Source organism: Cololabis saira, chromosome 3 (genome assembly GCF_033807715.1).
Source record: "Cololabis saira isolate AMF1-May2022 chromosome 3, fColSai1.1, whole genome shotgun sequence".
NCBI lineage: Eukaryota > Metazoa > Chordata > Actinopteri > Beloniformes > Belonidae > Cololabis > Cololabis saira.
Window position 1 is genome coordinate 51,009,354 of NC_084589.1, and position 14,910 is coordinate 51,024,263.

General features: G+C 44.2%; 1 protein-coding gene across 7 annotated transcripts in view; it reads right to left on the bottom strand.

Moving 5' to 3' along the window:
- adam15 (ADAM metallopeptidase domain 15) overlaps positions 1 to 14,910 on the bottom strand; it is a 53,626-nt gene that overhangs the window by 18,944 nt on the left and 19,772 nt on the right. For 5 of the 7 annotated variants that reach the window (XM_061717740.1, XM_061717741.1, XM_061717742.1 and 2 more), the window contains exons 6-16: positions 13,972 to 14,284; positions 12,938 to 13,003; positions 12,497 to 12,568; positions 11,449 to 11,618; positions 9,882 to 9,966; positions 8,564 to 8,712; positions 5,795 to 5,972; positions 3,635 to 3,727; positions 2,173 to 2,368; positions 1,244 to 1,352; positions 47 to 242 (exon numbers count right to left, since the gene is read on the bottom strand). In XM_061717740.1, the coding sequence (XP_061573724.1) occupies positions 47 to 242; positions 1,244 to 1,352; positions 2,173 to 2,368; positions 3,635 to 3,727; positions 5,795 to 5,972; positions 8,564 to 8,712; positions 9,882 to 9,966; positions 11,449 to 11,618; positions 12,497 to 12,568; positions 12,938 to 13,003; positions 13,972 to 14,284 (1,627 nt within the window). The remainder of the gene's footprint in view (positions 1 to 46; positions 243 to 1,243; positions 1,353 to 2,172; positions 2,369 to 3,634; positions 3,728 to 5,794; positions 5,973 to 8,563; positions 8,713 to 9,881; positions 9,967 to 11,448; positions 11,619 to 12,496; positions 12,569 to 12,937; positions 13,004 to 13,971; positions 14,285 to 14,910) is intronic. The other 2 variants (XM_061717739.1, XM_061717737.1) reach the window with 2 other exon arrangements.

Sequence of the window (14,910 nt, forward strand, 5' to 3'; positions counted from 1 at the left end):
ACCCTAGTCCTGATAGAGGGGGGGTCCTGTACGGGGGGGTCCTGACCTTGCCGGGCCCGCAGGCCGTGCCCTGCGCCACGCTGGCCGGGTCCGACACGTCGTCCCCCAGGTGGAAGAAGGTTCCCCTGCAGACCAGGTCGCTGTCGTTGAAGCGCACGGTGGTGGTGAGAATCTGGGCGTTGCTGCCCAGCAGGGGGCGCTCTCGCCCGCCCCGGCACTGGATCCTGCCGCAGCGCACGTTCCTGGGGGGGAGAGGGGGTTAGATACATATATAAACCTATCCTTCCATGGAGCTGCTGATACGTCACTGTCTCCTCCATATTGGATGTTCAAGACTGCGCTGTAAACTAATACAAGTAAATGGACTTATTTTCATAAAGCACCTTTCTACAAAGAAATGTACGTTTTACGTCTCATTTATTCATTCACACACGCACTAATGTACTTGGAAACAGTTAGGCACCAAATATAATATATTTAATTTTCTCAGATGGTAAAAATAAGAACTTTATTGATCCCACATAGGAGTAATTCATGTTATATCAGCTATAGAGAACAAGGTAGTGCCGAAAAACTATATATATCCCCCCTCACAAAAATAAGAAAAATAGAGAAACAGATTTTCTCATCAACAAAACATATTTTAAATTTTTCAAATAACAAAATAACATTTGAAACATTTTTCAACATTTTCTCTATTTTTCCTATTTTTGTGATTTTTCTTTATTTTTTGTGAGCTGATATAACATGAATTACTCCTATGTGGGATCAATACAGTTCTTATTTTATCCATCTGAGAAAATTAAATATATTATATTTGGTGCCTAACTGTTTCCAAGTATATTAGTGCGTGTGTGAATGAATAAATGAGACGTAAAACGTACATTTCTTTGTAGAATAAGGCGTTTTATGAAAATAAATCCATTTACTTGTATTAGTTTACAGAGCAGTCTTGAACATCCAATATGGAGGAGACGGTGACGTATCAGCAGCTCCATGGAGCTTCTACTGTATAAATGTCTATGGGGGGTCAGAGCTGAGGCAGCACTGATGCATCATGGGAGCTGAGGCAGCACTGATGCATCATGGGAGCTGAGGCAGCACTGGTGCATCATGGGAGCTGAGGCAGCACTGATGCATCATGGGAGCTGAGGCAGCACTGATGCATCATGGGAGCTGAGGCAGCACTGGTGCATCATGGGAGCTGAGGCAGCACTGATGCATCATGGGAGCTGGTACTCACGGGGAGCTGCAGGGCACGTAGGAGCCGTTGGGCCGCTGGCCACAGTTCCCGTACTTGTTGCCCTGCTTGTTGACCGAGGAGAAGCAGACGGCCGGCGCGGCGGTGGCGTCTGCAAAGACACGGAGACTTTAAAACCATTTTCAAACTCAATTAAGGACCAAAAAGACACTTTGAACCCAACGTAACGATGTGAACACTTGAAACGTGAAGCCCTTGACACAAAACTCTCACTCACACTTTGGGCGTCTTAGCTTTCAGCCGCCACGAGAAACTGGAATTTTGCAGCCATTTGTCTTTAAATTTACATTCACCCATATTTGCTTTCCTCGTCTCAAGACTACGCTGAATAAGAAATCCAGCTCTGAAGTCGAGGTTGCCAGATCTGACAGGTTTCAGCCCAAACATGATGTAAAACCCACCGAAATAAGGAAAAACCAGCTAAAATCATACATTCTCTATGTTAAAACCATGAATGATTAAATGCTTAATACATTTCAGGCTTCACAACTCCACTAAATAGCCCCAAAAAGTTCAGCTCCAAACAAAGACTACAATTAAATTGAGTAGATTAAAGCAAATCAAATATCAGTGAGTTTATTGTGTAAGTTTCTACTTTTCTCTGCAATAATGGAAACTTTTTTGTTGATAATTTCTCCTACATATTTGGTAAAAACCAGGAAAAGCAGCCAAATTTTATAAACCCAACCAGTCCTGTATTTTTCAGCCCAATCGGGCTGAAACCTGCTCAACCTGGCAACCCTGACTGAGGCGTCTAACGACTGGAAAACAGATTTATTTCACTCACTTTTTCCTTTTCAAACTATAAGAAAACTTTTTAACGATGCCAAGATAAATTCCCTCTAAAATTAAGATTCAAAAATCTTCCGGGTGTCTGACACCCTGAAACCCTGACGAGGGCGTTGTCTTACTGGGGCCCCACAGCGTCTGGCACTGGGCGTCCATGTTGGCGCAGACGCCCCCGTAGCAGTGGGAGGAGCCGTCGTCGCAGCGCTCTCCGTTCTGCAGGAACACGTTGGGGGGGCAGTAGGGCGACGAGCCCGTGCAGAACTCCGGCAGGTCGCACTCGCCCAGCGGGTCCCGGCACACGGCCCCGGCCGGGCGGAGCTGGGGGACGGAGGGACGGGGGAGACGGGAGAGACGGGAGAGACGGGGAGAGGGGAGAGAGGGAGAGACGGGGTGAGACGTGGTGAGACGGAGAGAGAGGGGGTGAGACCCCTGGTTTTGATTTGATTTATTTATTCAGCACAGTATAAAAACAGAACAAGTAACATACAGATGTAAAAGAGAGATTGGTAATGTGCTAGGCTGAGGCAAAAAGCCCAAGGGGCTTATACGAGGCCTCTACCTGTAAAATACAGCAAAATATTGTACAAATATTTAAAATATGCAGAATACATGATTGCAGTCTAAAAACAAAGACAAAGCAAATAAACAGCAGCATGAATAGAATACATGGTTTCTGCATGAATAAAGAAAAAAATAACAAATCTAGAAATATCATTAGATAATCTGATCAATCAAATGTGTCCTGAGTTTACGTTTAAAATGATTGAATGAAGTAGAGGTAGACGAGATTGCTGTAGGTGTTCCATAACTGGGCAGTAGTATCAGTTATTGCTGTATACAGGGCTGTCTCAGAAAATTAGAATATTGTGATAAAGTTCTTTATTTTCTGTAATGCAATTAAAAAAACAAAAAAGTCATACATTCTGGATTCATTACAAATCAACTGAAATATTGCAAGCCTTTTATTATTTTAATATTGCTGATTATGGCTTACAGTTTAAGATTAAGATTCCCAGAATATTCTAATTTTTTGTGATAGGATATTTGAGTTTTCTTAAGCTGTAAACCATGATCAGCAATATTAAAATAATAAAAGGCTTGCAATATTTCAGTTGATTTGTAATGAATCCAGAATGTATGATGTTTTTGTAATTGCATTAGAGAAAATCACAATATTCTAATTTTCTGAGACAGTCCTGTAGGTGTTCCATAACTGTATCTGATGGAGAACTGACACAAACCAGTACGGAACTTCAGGAGATTTAAATGATTAGCCTGTCTTGTATTAAAATGGTTCATATCACTGTTGAACTGAAAAAATCTTTACATGGCAAAGAAAATGAAACTGGCAGGAACAAAACTTTGAAAATAAAATTGCAGGTTTGATATGTATTTAACTTAAAGATGGGTCAAATATTGAGTTGTTTGAAAAGAGAGGCAGAATGAGCAGACCAATCATCCTGCAGAATCTTTTTTGCAACATATGAAGTTTATGAAGGTGTGTGTTGTAGGTAGCCCCCCCCCCTCCCTGGTGCCCCCCCCCCGGCCCGGCCCTGGTGCCCCCCCCCGTCGGCCCCCCCTCACCTTGCAGTCCCCGCAGCAGATGCCGTCGGACGAGCACTGGGCCCCGGGGACCAGCTGGCAGGTGGAGGCGTTGCAGCACGGGTCCTGGCACTCCTGACCAATCAGAGACAGCAGGGAGTCAAGGGGGCGGAGCCACAACTCTGTCAGTCCACCTTAAAACGGGCCGCTGTCAGTCCACCTTAAAACGGTTGTCAGTCATGAAGCAGTTCTGTACGGAAGTGTCAGGGCCGTGCAGGAGAAAAATATTTGAGAGGGGAAGATTTTTTTTTATTTTGCATTTCGAGAATAAAGTTGAAATATAATTTGTTGAATAAAGTGTAAATGTCTCCTCCTGCCCATCAAATCCAGTTAGCAGAGAGACTGACAGCTCTGCAGCAGCAGCTGTAACTAACTAACTAACTAACTAACTAACTAACTAACTAACTAACTAACTAACTAACTAACTTACATCCTCGGAGTGGAACGTTAAGGTTAAGTTTCTGAAGTTATGCAACTGCATATGTGGGATATGTGTTTCAAATCAATATCTAATATAGTCAATTCAATTTTTTCTCAACATTTTGACTTTTTTCTCGAAGTGCATAACGAAAAAAAAATCTCCCTCCTCTAAAATATTATTTTTATTTTTCTCCTGCCTGGCCCTAATACTCTTAGCTCTGACACGAGTCTGACGAGGTTTAATCCGGGTATCAGTCCTTCTTTCTACTTTCTACTGTCAATCAAACATTTAAAAAGGAAAAAGTGACGTTTTACTCAGTTCTGGTTTTTCATGTTTTAATTTTAGACTCGGATCTAAAATAGGAAGTGAAAAAACGGGCCACGGGCCTGAATTTGATGTGAATACTTGGCCGGGTTTCGACAGGTAAAGGTGGACGGATATCAGCAGATCTCCACGTCTGCGGTCAGTAACTCCTGAATAAAGAGTGAATGTTTCCTCCGTCCAGCCACTTCCTGTTTCTGCTCCGGCTCAGACAACGTTACAGGATCTTGATTGATTGATTGATTGATTGATTGATTGATTGATTGATTGATTGATTGATAGATAGACGTCATTCATACCCGTCATACAGCTGCTGAGTAATTAGGGCAATACGGTTTCCACCATCACAGAATCGTGGAATTGAGCAATAAAACCGGAATCTACTTTTTAACAGGGAATATCACGGAAAATGACATAATTTGACCTAAATGCTGGAAACATGGAGAAAGGAACGTAAACCTGGGGGGGACTATAGTGGAGGAACGCTGATCTGCGTGACACAGATATGAAATTTTACCCTTTTGTTCCAAACAAGCGACACGGCGAAGCAACGCTTCACACTTCCACTTAAATATTAAAATCAAATTAATTTCTTTTTGTATTTTTGATCCGAGTTTACAATTGAAACATGAAAAAACTGGCTTTTTTTTGTTTTTTTTGGGCATCGATTAAAAAACTAAAAAAGTTAAAGGTTTTTGATGAACAATTGAAAATAGAAAGAAGGAATGCTACATGGATTTGGTTTAAACTCTCCAACACACCAGTTCATGTACCAGCTTCATCTCCTGGAATAACAGCAGGTAGAGGTGAGCGGGTCAGACAGGTTAGGCCAGGGGTCGGCAACCCAACATGTTTTAGAGCCATATTGGACCAAAAACACAAAAAAACAAATATTTCTGGAGCCGCAAAAATGAAAAGTCTTGTATCAGCCTTAGAATGAAGGCAACACATGCTGCATGTTTCTATGTTAGATAGGATTGAGGGGGGATTTATTTTTTCATTATGCACTTAGAGAAAAAAGTCGAAATGTTGAGAAAAAAGTCCAAATGTCGAGATTAATGTTGAAGTACAATCTCGAGAAAAAAGTCAAAATTTCGAGAAAGAAGTCGAAATGTTGAGATTAAAAAGGAAACGAAAAAAGAAAAAAGAGAAAAAAAAGGAAAAAAGAAAAAAGAAAAAAAGAAGAGAAAAAAGGAAAAAACTAAAAAGAAGAAGAAAAAAAGGTACAACATTTTTGTAAAAGCTCCAGGAGCCACTAGGGCGGCGATAAAGAGCCGCATACGGCTCTAGAGCCGCGGGTTGCCGATCCCCGGGTCAGACAGACGGGTCAGAGGTGTCAGAGGGTTCAGGTGGGTCAGGCGGGTCATGATCAGGTCTAGACGGGTCAGAAGTGTCGGTACCTCCAGCAGGCCGCAGTCGCAGCTCTCCCCCGTCTCCACGTACAGGTTTCCACAGCGCGGCCCCCCCAGCAGAGAGTCCGGCTGGGGGACGTTGAACAGACACATCCCTCCTCCGTGCAGCAGACTGACGGACAGATCTGCAGCACTGCAGCTGCTGAACTGCTGGCCCGGCATGAACCTGGGGGGAGGGGAGAGGTCAGAGGTCAGGGACCTGGGGGGAGGAGAGGTCAGAGGTCATGAACCTGGGGGGGAGAGGTCAAAGGTCAGGGACCTGGGGGGGAGAGGTCAAAGGTCAGGGACCTGGGGGGAGAGGTCAGAGGTCAGGGACCTGGGGGGAGAGGTCAGAGGTCATGAACCTGGGGGAGAGAGGTCAAAGGTCAGGGACCTGGGGGAGAGGTCAGAGGTCATGACCAGTGGAGGTTGGACCCTGACCAGACCAGATCTGTCCATCTCTCTCTCACCGAAAGGGTTTTTTTGCTATTTTCAGCCGAACAATTGCGGTTACCGAACATTTGGTGCATCACTAGTAGAGGCAGGGATTAAAGCAAAAAAAAATCCCAGGACGGAAAGAAGTTTTCAGACCCCCCCCCCCCCGTGATAATGACAGGGGGTTCTAAACGAGGCACTGCACTACAGACTCGCTACATAACTTTGAACAAAGCATCTGAAATTAAAATGCAGGTATACAAGCTCACAGCGCGTCACATTCGTAATGCAACGTAGGCTTGTAGCTCCGCAGTGTTTACATCGCGGCACACCGACATGAGACGAGGTCTAGCGCTGAGTTATGGTTCTGCGTCACACCAACGCAGAGCACACGGCGCAAGAATACACACAAAAATACACACAAAAAATCTGAATTTTTGCAAAGAATGATGCATTTTGATAACATAATAACACGCATTCATCATCATGGGTAATTCTTCATGCATGAATAAATCTTGAAATGAAGATAATTATATCTTAAACTTCTACAATGGCCAGAATCCCCCTTTCCCACCAAAAAAACTAGGGATGCACCTTAGTAATTAAGGAGTTAAAATTCACTCGCCACTTACGGGACTCAGTAGCCAGCATAAACGGCAGTAGGAGCATTTATTACATTTATTAACTGTACACCGCTATTATGAGAGGTTATTTCTCACAGTATTAGCCTAAAGGGACTTAAGTCTGATTTATGGTCCCGCGTTACACCAACGCAGACCCGGCATAGGGTACGCGGCCGTACGCACCGTACGGGGCGCGTCGCCGCGTAGCCTACGCCGAGGCCTACGGCGTAGGCTACGCGTCGATTTAACGCGGAACCATAATTCAGGCTTCACAGCGCGACCCCACTGTCGGCCGGTGCGCGCGCAGCTCCTCGCCACGCCGACTCCTCGTTCATATATTTAATACATTTATAAAGCCCATATATTTATAAAGCCCCACCTGGCCGAGCCCTAACACTGAGGCCGTGGTAGATTTAGGTTACACACGGACACGCGGCACTGTTGACTTTTTTTCCCTGCCGGCTCTGCTCACTGCCGCAATGTGTTGCCTCCAGTCATTTCAATGAGAAGCACACCGCAAAACACTGCATTGCATATTCAGCGCCGATTCAGCGAATTATTTTTTTTTTTTCCACGTTCCGCGGAAATTTTTTGCTGAGACCAAAATCCGCGGATCCGCGGAAGATTCTGATGCCTGTATAATTGCAACACATGGTGCTTTACATGCAGAATAAAATAACAATCAAAAACACGTTGACGCAAACCACATGCGTAGGCACGGCGTCGTTTTGACGCAGAACCATAACTCAGCCTAGGCTGAGTTATTAGGTGTCAGGTTACGTGCATCTAAAACCAGAGGAGAACTTTACTGTGTGTGCACAGCCAACAGCTGATTGACTGCAGTGGGCGCCGTTCGACAAGTCACCGCGGCGCTACAGACACCCCGGTGTTCATATTTTTTGTCGTATTTGCGCTGATCTCATAAAAAAATATCCCCAAAAAATCCCCACGACGGAAATCCGTACCCAGTACGGAGAACTTTAATCCCTGAGTAGAGGTGGTGCCGACCCGGTGGACGGCTCCATGATGCAGCCCCCCCAGACCCGGCTAGAGGTAAAGGTTAGGGGTGGGTAAACATTTTATTTATTTTTTTTTTAAATCGATGCATCGCAATTCCCCCCACCCTGATTCAACACCGATTAAGCAAAGCCTCTGAATGATTCTCCTCCTGGCCAGTGGGGGCGCTGTGGGCAACATTTTCTTATGATTCTCGTTTTGTGGACGGTGGCTGCACACGACCAAACAACGACGATGGCAAGCTGAGACGACATCTCGGCCGACTCTGCTCCCCACCCGGCGGTGGGCGAGGCGCAAAATGCAATATGTGAAAGCAGCGTAAGTTGTGCCAGGCAGAACTAAAACACAACAGCAACACGACAAACCTGCGGATCATGTTGACACAGAACTGTCATGTGTTTTTTTTTTTATTTTAACTTTTGTACTACAGTACAAACACAAGTGAGCCGTTATGGTGCTGTTTAAGTTTAATTGCTCAGTTAATTTCTATGTGAAGTAACAAGCCACGTGTTATAGGCATGAAAATAAAAATAATGAAAAATTGCCAACAGGTATTTGTGTATTTCTATGTTTTACTGAATCGATATCGAAGCATTTAAATCAATATCGAATCAATATGGAATTGAAACCTAAAGAATCGAAATCGAATCGAATCGTGAGGTTTTTAACAATCCCCAGCCCTAGTAAAGGTGGCGGTACCGACCCGGTGGACGGCTCCATGATGCATCCTCCCAGCCGCGGCTCGTTCTGGCAGGAGCAGCGCCGCTCGGCCGTGTCGTGTCTCATCCCCAGGTTGTGTCCCAGCTCGTGGGCGATGGTGGAGGCCACGCCCAGAACGCTGACCAGGTGGTCCTGCAGGAACAGAACCAGAACCAGAGTCAGGTATCGGGACCGGGAGGAAGCAGAACCAGAACCAGAAACAGAACCAGGTACCGGTCAGGGAGTCAGGTACCGGACCTCACGTACCAGGACCCAGGACCAGTTTTCTTTATTGTCGCTAAACAAGTTTAGTAAAATTGACAGTGCAGCTCTCGTTTGCAAAGAAAAGAAACAATATACCGAATTGGCCCGAATATAAGACGGGTTTTTTGCATTGAAATAAGACTGAAAAAGTGGGGGTCGTCTTACATTCGGGGTCTAGACGTTATACCCATTCACAACGCTAGATGGCGCCACATATCTTTACAGCAAATGCTGAACTAAACTCCCAAGGACAAAGTGAACCTCTGTCACGAAGAATAAAAATAAAAATAGCGGTAGCACGAAGAAGAAAAATAAAAAATAGCGGTAAGAAAGAAAAAGAGAATAAAATAAGAGAAGAGATAACAGAAAATGGAGAAACGTAGCGACAATCTGGAGAAAAGTGTGTTGAAGATCGGCAGCTGAGGAGAAGTTATGATGGAAACTTCAAGATGATGATTTGAATGAGGCAAAATAACATGCTTTTTCTCTCAGATATTTTGTCATAATTATTTGTTTCACATACTGTCATACACGTACTGTCATTATTTTTCTGTATAAAAATTGAATTTGGTGTTCAAAAAGTCTTTTTTCAAACTTGAGTCTGGAAAAAGAGGGAGTCGTTTTAGAATCAGGGTCGTCTTATATTCGGGTCAATACGGTAATATAAGAAAGGAATATAATTAATGTGTTTATAAATTATATTCTTTATACAATAAAGAAAGAAATAGACAAAAAAAAGGCTGTTTTGGGCGTCGTGTTCCATGTCTAAAGGTTTTTGCATGTATGCATCAACATTTAACGAAGTCTCCGATCTTCTATCATCAGTAATAAACTCAGGAAATTTACGTTAATAAACCCCTTCACATTAAAAAAAAATAATATATATATATATATATATAAATATATATATAAAAAAAATATATATATATAAAATAAATATATATATGTGATATATTAAAATATATATGATATATATTTTATACTAAGAATGCAGCTGTAACCACGGCAACAGGGACTTGTTTCGGCCCGTTTCCACGGCGACAGCCGTCCAGACTCACCACGTTGACGCCGCCGGACCGGTCCCTGGAGCACATGGAGGACTGGGACGCCATCCCCACCGTGGTGCCGTCGAAGGAGCCGCCCCTGCAGAGACCGGAGAGACCGAACCCGTTAGCCGCCGCCCCCAACCGGAGAGACCAGAGCCGTGAGCCACCGGCCCGGACCGGAGAGACCGGAGTCGTTAGCCGCCCATCGGCCCCAACCGTATGGGCTCAAATTAATGCCATAAGTGTTTTGTATCTGTAAATAAACTTTGTACTTATATATATATATATATATATATATATATATTGTTTTTCGGCACTACCTTGTTCTCTATAGCTGGTATAACATGAATAACTCCTATGTGGGATCAATAAAGTTCTTATTTTTGCCATCTCAGAAAATCAAATATATTATATTTGGTGCCTAACTGTTTCCCAAGTATATTAGTGCGTGTGTGAATGAATAAATGAGACGTAAAACGTAAATTTCTTTGTAGAAAGGTGCTTTATGAAAATAAGTCCATTTACTTGTATTAGTTTACAGCGCAGTCTTGAACATCCAATATGGCGGCGACGTCAGTAGGCGATGCAATGTGCTGATTGGCTCTCCAGAAACGCTTTGAAACCCGTGCCAAAGATCTCTGATTGGCTCTTAGTTTTGGCACGTCAAAACAGTGCTGTTAGGATTTCATGTAGTCATGGAGTCAGCCTCAGTAGACGGCTCGACTGCTTGCTTTAGATGCAGATGTCAGATAGTTCAAATACATACCATTGTCGAGAGGAGACATTGGGGGGAAATAGGTGGTTTAGCATTGGGGGTGGCACCCCAGGTGAGAGAAATAACAAAGGAGATCGGGGGTATCTTCCCCCTTGAGCTGGCTCTATCAATGAAATTCAGTTACAAATATGCATACCATTTGTTGAGGGGAGACAATGGGGAGAAACAGATGTTTTAGCATTTGGGGGTCCTGCGATCTGGGTAGACACCCCAGGTGGGAGACCAATGAGATTCAGGAACACCCCCTTTTCAATATAAAAAAGATTGGATCGATGACACCTGGGTGCATTCCTCTCCTACCCATGAGAGAAGTGTACCTCCGGCCGGAAAAACCTTGTGCTTGACATGATTAAAAGTTGTATTAACCTGTGATTCTTTCCACTAGTCTTTCTTGATTCACCAGACAAACGAACACGGTATTCTTTCAGTGCCATAACTCGTAGTTGTAAAAAAAGTTTGTAGCTTTTGTAAAAAAAGTTTGTAGCTTTGTAAAAAGTTTGTAGCTTTTGTAAAAAAAGTTTGTAGCTTTGTAAAAAGTTTGTAGGTTTGTATCTATAAGTACAAATATGTTTTGAAAGTACAAATATTTTTTTCATTCCACAAAATATTTTTACAAGTACAAATATTTTTTGCAAGTACAAATATTTTTTGCACACGCACAAAATATTTCTACAAGTACAAAGTTTATTTACAGATACAAAATACTTATGGCATTAATTTGAGCCCATACAACCGGAGAGACCGGAGCCGTGAGCCGCCCACCGGCCCAAACCGGAGCCGCAGGGGCTTCTGGGTAATACTCACATGACCAGCTGGGCGTTGTCGTGGCGCAGGCGCGGCAGCAGCTCCCGCGTCCGCCACTCCAGGAAGTTGTTGAGGGTGTCGGTCGGGTTCTTCTCCACCTGGATCTGGTTCCGGTCGCTCCAGATCTCCAGCCCGGTCAGAGCCACGCGCACGTTCAGAGGCCGGTAGAACTGGAACGAGGGGGGGGGGTAATTACTTTAGTTAATTACTTTATTTAACAAGAACAATGACAAACTCTGATGTAAACATAAGTACATCAGATTGAGAGAACAATCACATCTCCTATTAAAAGGAAAGGAAAAAAATAAATAAATTAATCTAAAAATAATTAAATAACAAAAGAAGGAGGAAAAAATAAATAAATGAATGAATGAAAAATTTGTACTTAAATAATAAATAAGGAAGGAAAACCATATTGAGTACCAGGGGTTCAGGATAAATTGACTGTTGGAATCAGAGTATTTATGTGTTTTAGATGCTGTTGAAATAAGGAGATTTCATTTTTAAGACTAGTCCATGAAGGGGGGGGTTAGCGTAGCGACACTCGTGAATATAGAAAAGCCTTTATTATCTTTATAATGGTATAATGAGATTAGGCAGCAGCTCCATGAAAGTGCACACATGTAAAGACTATGTAAAAAAACAAAATAAGAAACAGGAAACATAAATATATATATATGAAAATGAATGAATGAGAGAATATTGCACATAAATGGATGAAAGAATATTACGCAGTATGAGGTAGCTTACTTAGTAATTTGTAAGAATTATCAAATTATTCACTAAAAATTCATTTTTTTTATCTTAAAAATTACACCAACTTGAATGTTTTAAAGAGCAGAAATGTATGTTGATGGAGCTGGATAATATTAAATGATGGAGAAACTTTTATCTTGAATGATCTCACATCCAAAAACAGGCTCTCTATCGTTTCTACATTCACTTTGAAAATTATCTACAACTAATTTCAATCTTTGGTTAATTAATTTCTTTGAGGGATAAATGATGCTGGTCTTAAAATGCATTTCTCTACATTTGCAGCTCTCACCCCGTCCACCTGGTTGGCCACGTCCAGCATGCGGTAGATGATGGTCTTGTTGTTCTTCTGGTAGTTCAGGAACTGGGAGGAGAAACAGAGACACCTGTCACACCTGCTGCACCTGCTGCACCTGCTGCACCTGCTGCACCTGTTACAGCTGTTACAGGTGTGACAGCTGCAACAGGTGTGACAGCTGTAACAGGTGTGACAGGTGTAACAGCTGTCACACCTGTTGCAGCACCGCCATCTGGTGGTGAACAGAGTTACTACACACACACACACACACACACACACACACACACACACACACACACACACACACACACACACACACACACACACACACACACACACACACACACACACACACACACACACACACACACACACACACACACACACACACACACACACACACACACACACACACACACACACACACACACTGACCTCCTGGTGATCGGCCACCAGCACCAGCTCGATGTACTTGGTCTCAGACAGGATGTCTCTCTTGGTCTGTGGACAAGACAAACAAGTTCAACCAGGACCAGGACCAGGAGCGCACCGCGGCGTTCTCAACGTTGTGTAGCTACTGTACATACTCACTGGTATTACGGTATATGAAAAATTCATATCATAAGAAAAATAAACACCGGTATTCGGTATGAACCGGTATACCGCCCAGCACTACTTTGAACTCTCATGATTAGGATCTTTTTTATTTTATAATCTACATTTTAGTCTGGTTTTTATTCCTCTACGACAGTGGTCTTCAACCTTTTTTCAGTGATGTTCCCCCTGTGAAATATTTTTTCAGCCAAGTACCCCCTAACCAGCGCAAAGCACTTTTGGTTGTAAAAAAAAGACCTAAAACAGAGCACTGTGCCATCAGTAACTGATTTATTAAACATAAAAATATTTCTGCTACGCTTCAACCACGACTCCATCGTTGGTCCAAGTGATTGACAGGTGAAGCCAGGTGATTGACAGGTTAGGTGGAACCATCCTGGTGTGGGGGATACTCTGGTTTTAGGATAATAAGTTGAATAACCTACTCCTGAAGATAAAACTCATTTTATGAATGTAGACTTATATTTTCCTCAATTATTTATGAAATATTTATTTTTAAAGGATTTTTGCATGGATGCTACTTTTTAAATATATGTATATTTTAAAATCTTGCGTACCCCCATTTGAGAACCACTGCTCTACGATATTGCATCATATATTTAATTATCGCTATCGTCACATGACCAGCATTTTCGTTGCGTCTCGTTTTCTTCAGGTGATAAAGGTTCGTTGACGACAATATTTAGTCTGAATTTTCGTTGAAAAAAGCAACTTTAGTGTGATGTCATCACTTGGATGCGGGTGTCCCTGCGGGTGTGGGTGTCATGTCTCACCCGGTGGGTGTGGGTGTCGTGTCTCACCCGGTGGGTGTGGGTGTCATGTCTCACCCGGTGGGTGTGGGTGTCGTGTCTCACCCGGTGGGTGTGGGTGTCATGTCTCACCCGGTGGGTGTGGGTGTCATGTCTCACCCGGTGGGTGTGGGTGTCCCTGTGGATGGGGGGGATGGGGGTGTGCGACACCCCGCAGCCTCCGACTCCGTCGCCCTCCAGAGGGCTGGTGGAGAACAGCAGATGGACGCCCTCCTCCTCATCGCCCCCCCCAGCTCCACTGCCGCTGCCGCTGCCCCCCCCCACCTCCTCCTCCTGGGGCGGGTGGGGGTCGGGGTGGGGGTCGCCCTCCTGCGGCTGCACCTCGAAGCTCAGGGTGGAGTTGAGGACGATGATGCCCCTGCGGGAGGAACAAATTATAAAAAAGGTTGCGCACTTCCAATAGCTAGACAGGTGCTGGTCTCAAAATAGATCCAGGAAAAATAAGAGAGGAGACGCACACTTTTGCTCCCCAGTGCAGATTTAGCACATCAGTACGTCGTAACGTAGCTCCACCCGTTTTGTCCTTGTTTGTTTTTCCACAGCCAGGTGAGAAGTGGGCGGGTTGGGGAGAAGTGGGCGGGTTGGGGTGAGAAGTGGGCAGGTTGGGGTGAGAAGTGGGCAGGTTGGGGTGAGAAGTGGGCAGGTTGGGGTGAAGTGGGCAGGTTGGGGTGAGAAGTGGGCAGGTTGGGGTGAAGTGGGCAGGTTGGGGTGAAGTGGGCAGGTTGGGGTGAAGTGGGCAGGTTGGGGTGAGAAGTGGGCAGGTTGGGGTGAAGTGGGCAGGTTGGGGTGAAGTGGGCAGGTTGGGGTGAAGTGGGCAGGTTGGGGTGAGAAGTGGGCAGGTTGGGGTGAGAAGTGGGCAGGTTGGGGTGAAGTGGGCAGGTTGGGGTGAAGTGGGCAGGTTGGGGTGAGAAGTGGGCAGGTTGGGGTGAGAAGTGGGCAGGTTGGGGTGAAGTGGGCAGGTTGGGGTGAGAAGTGGGCAGGTTG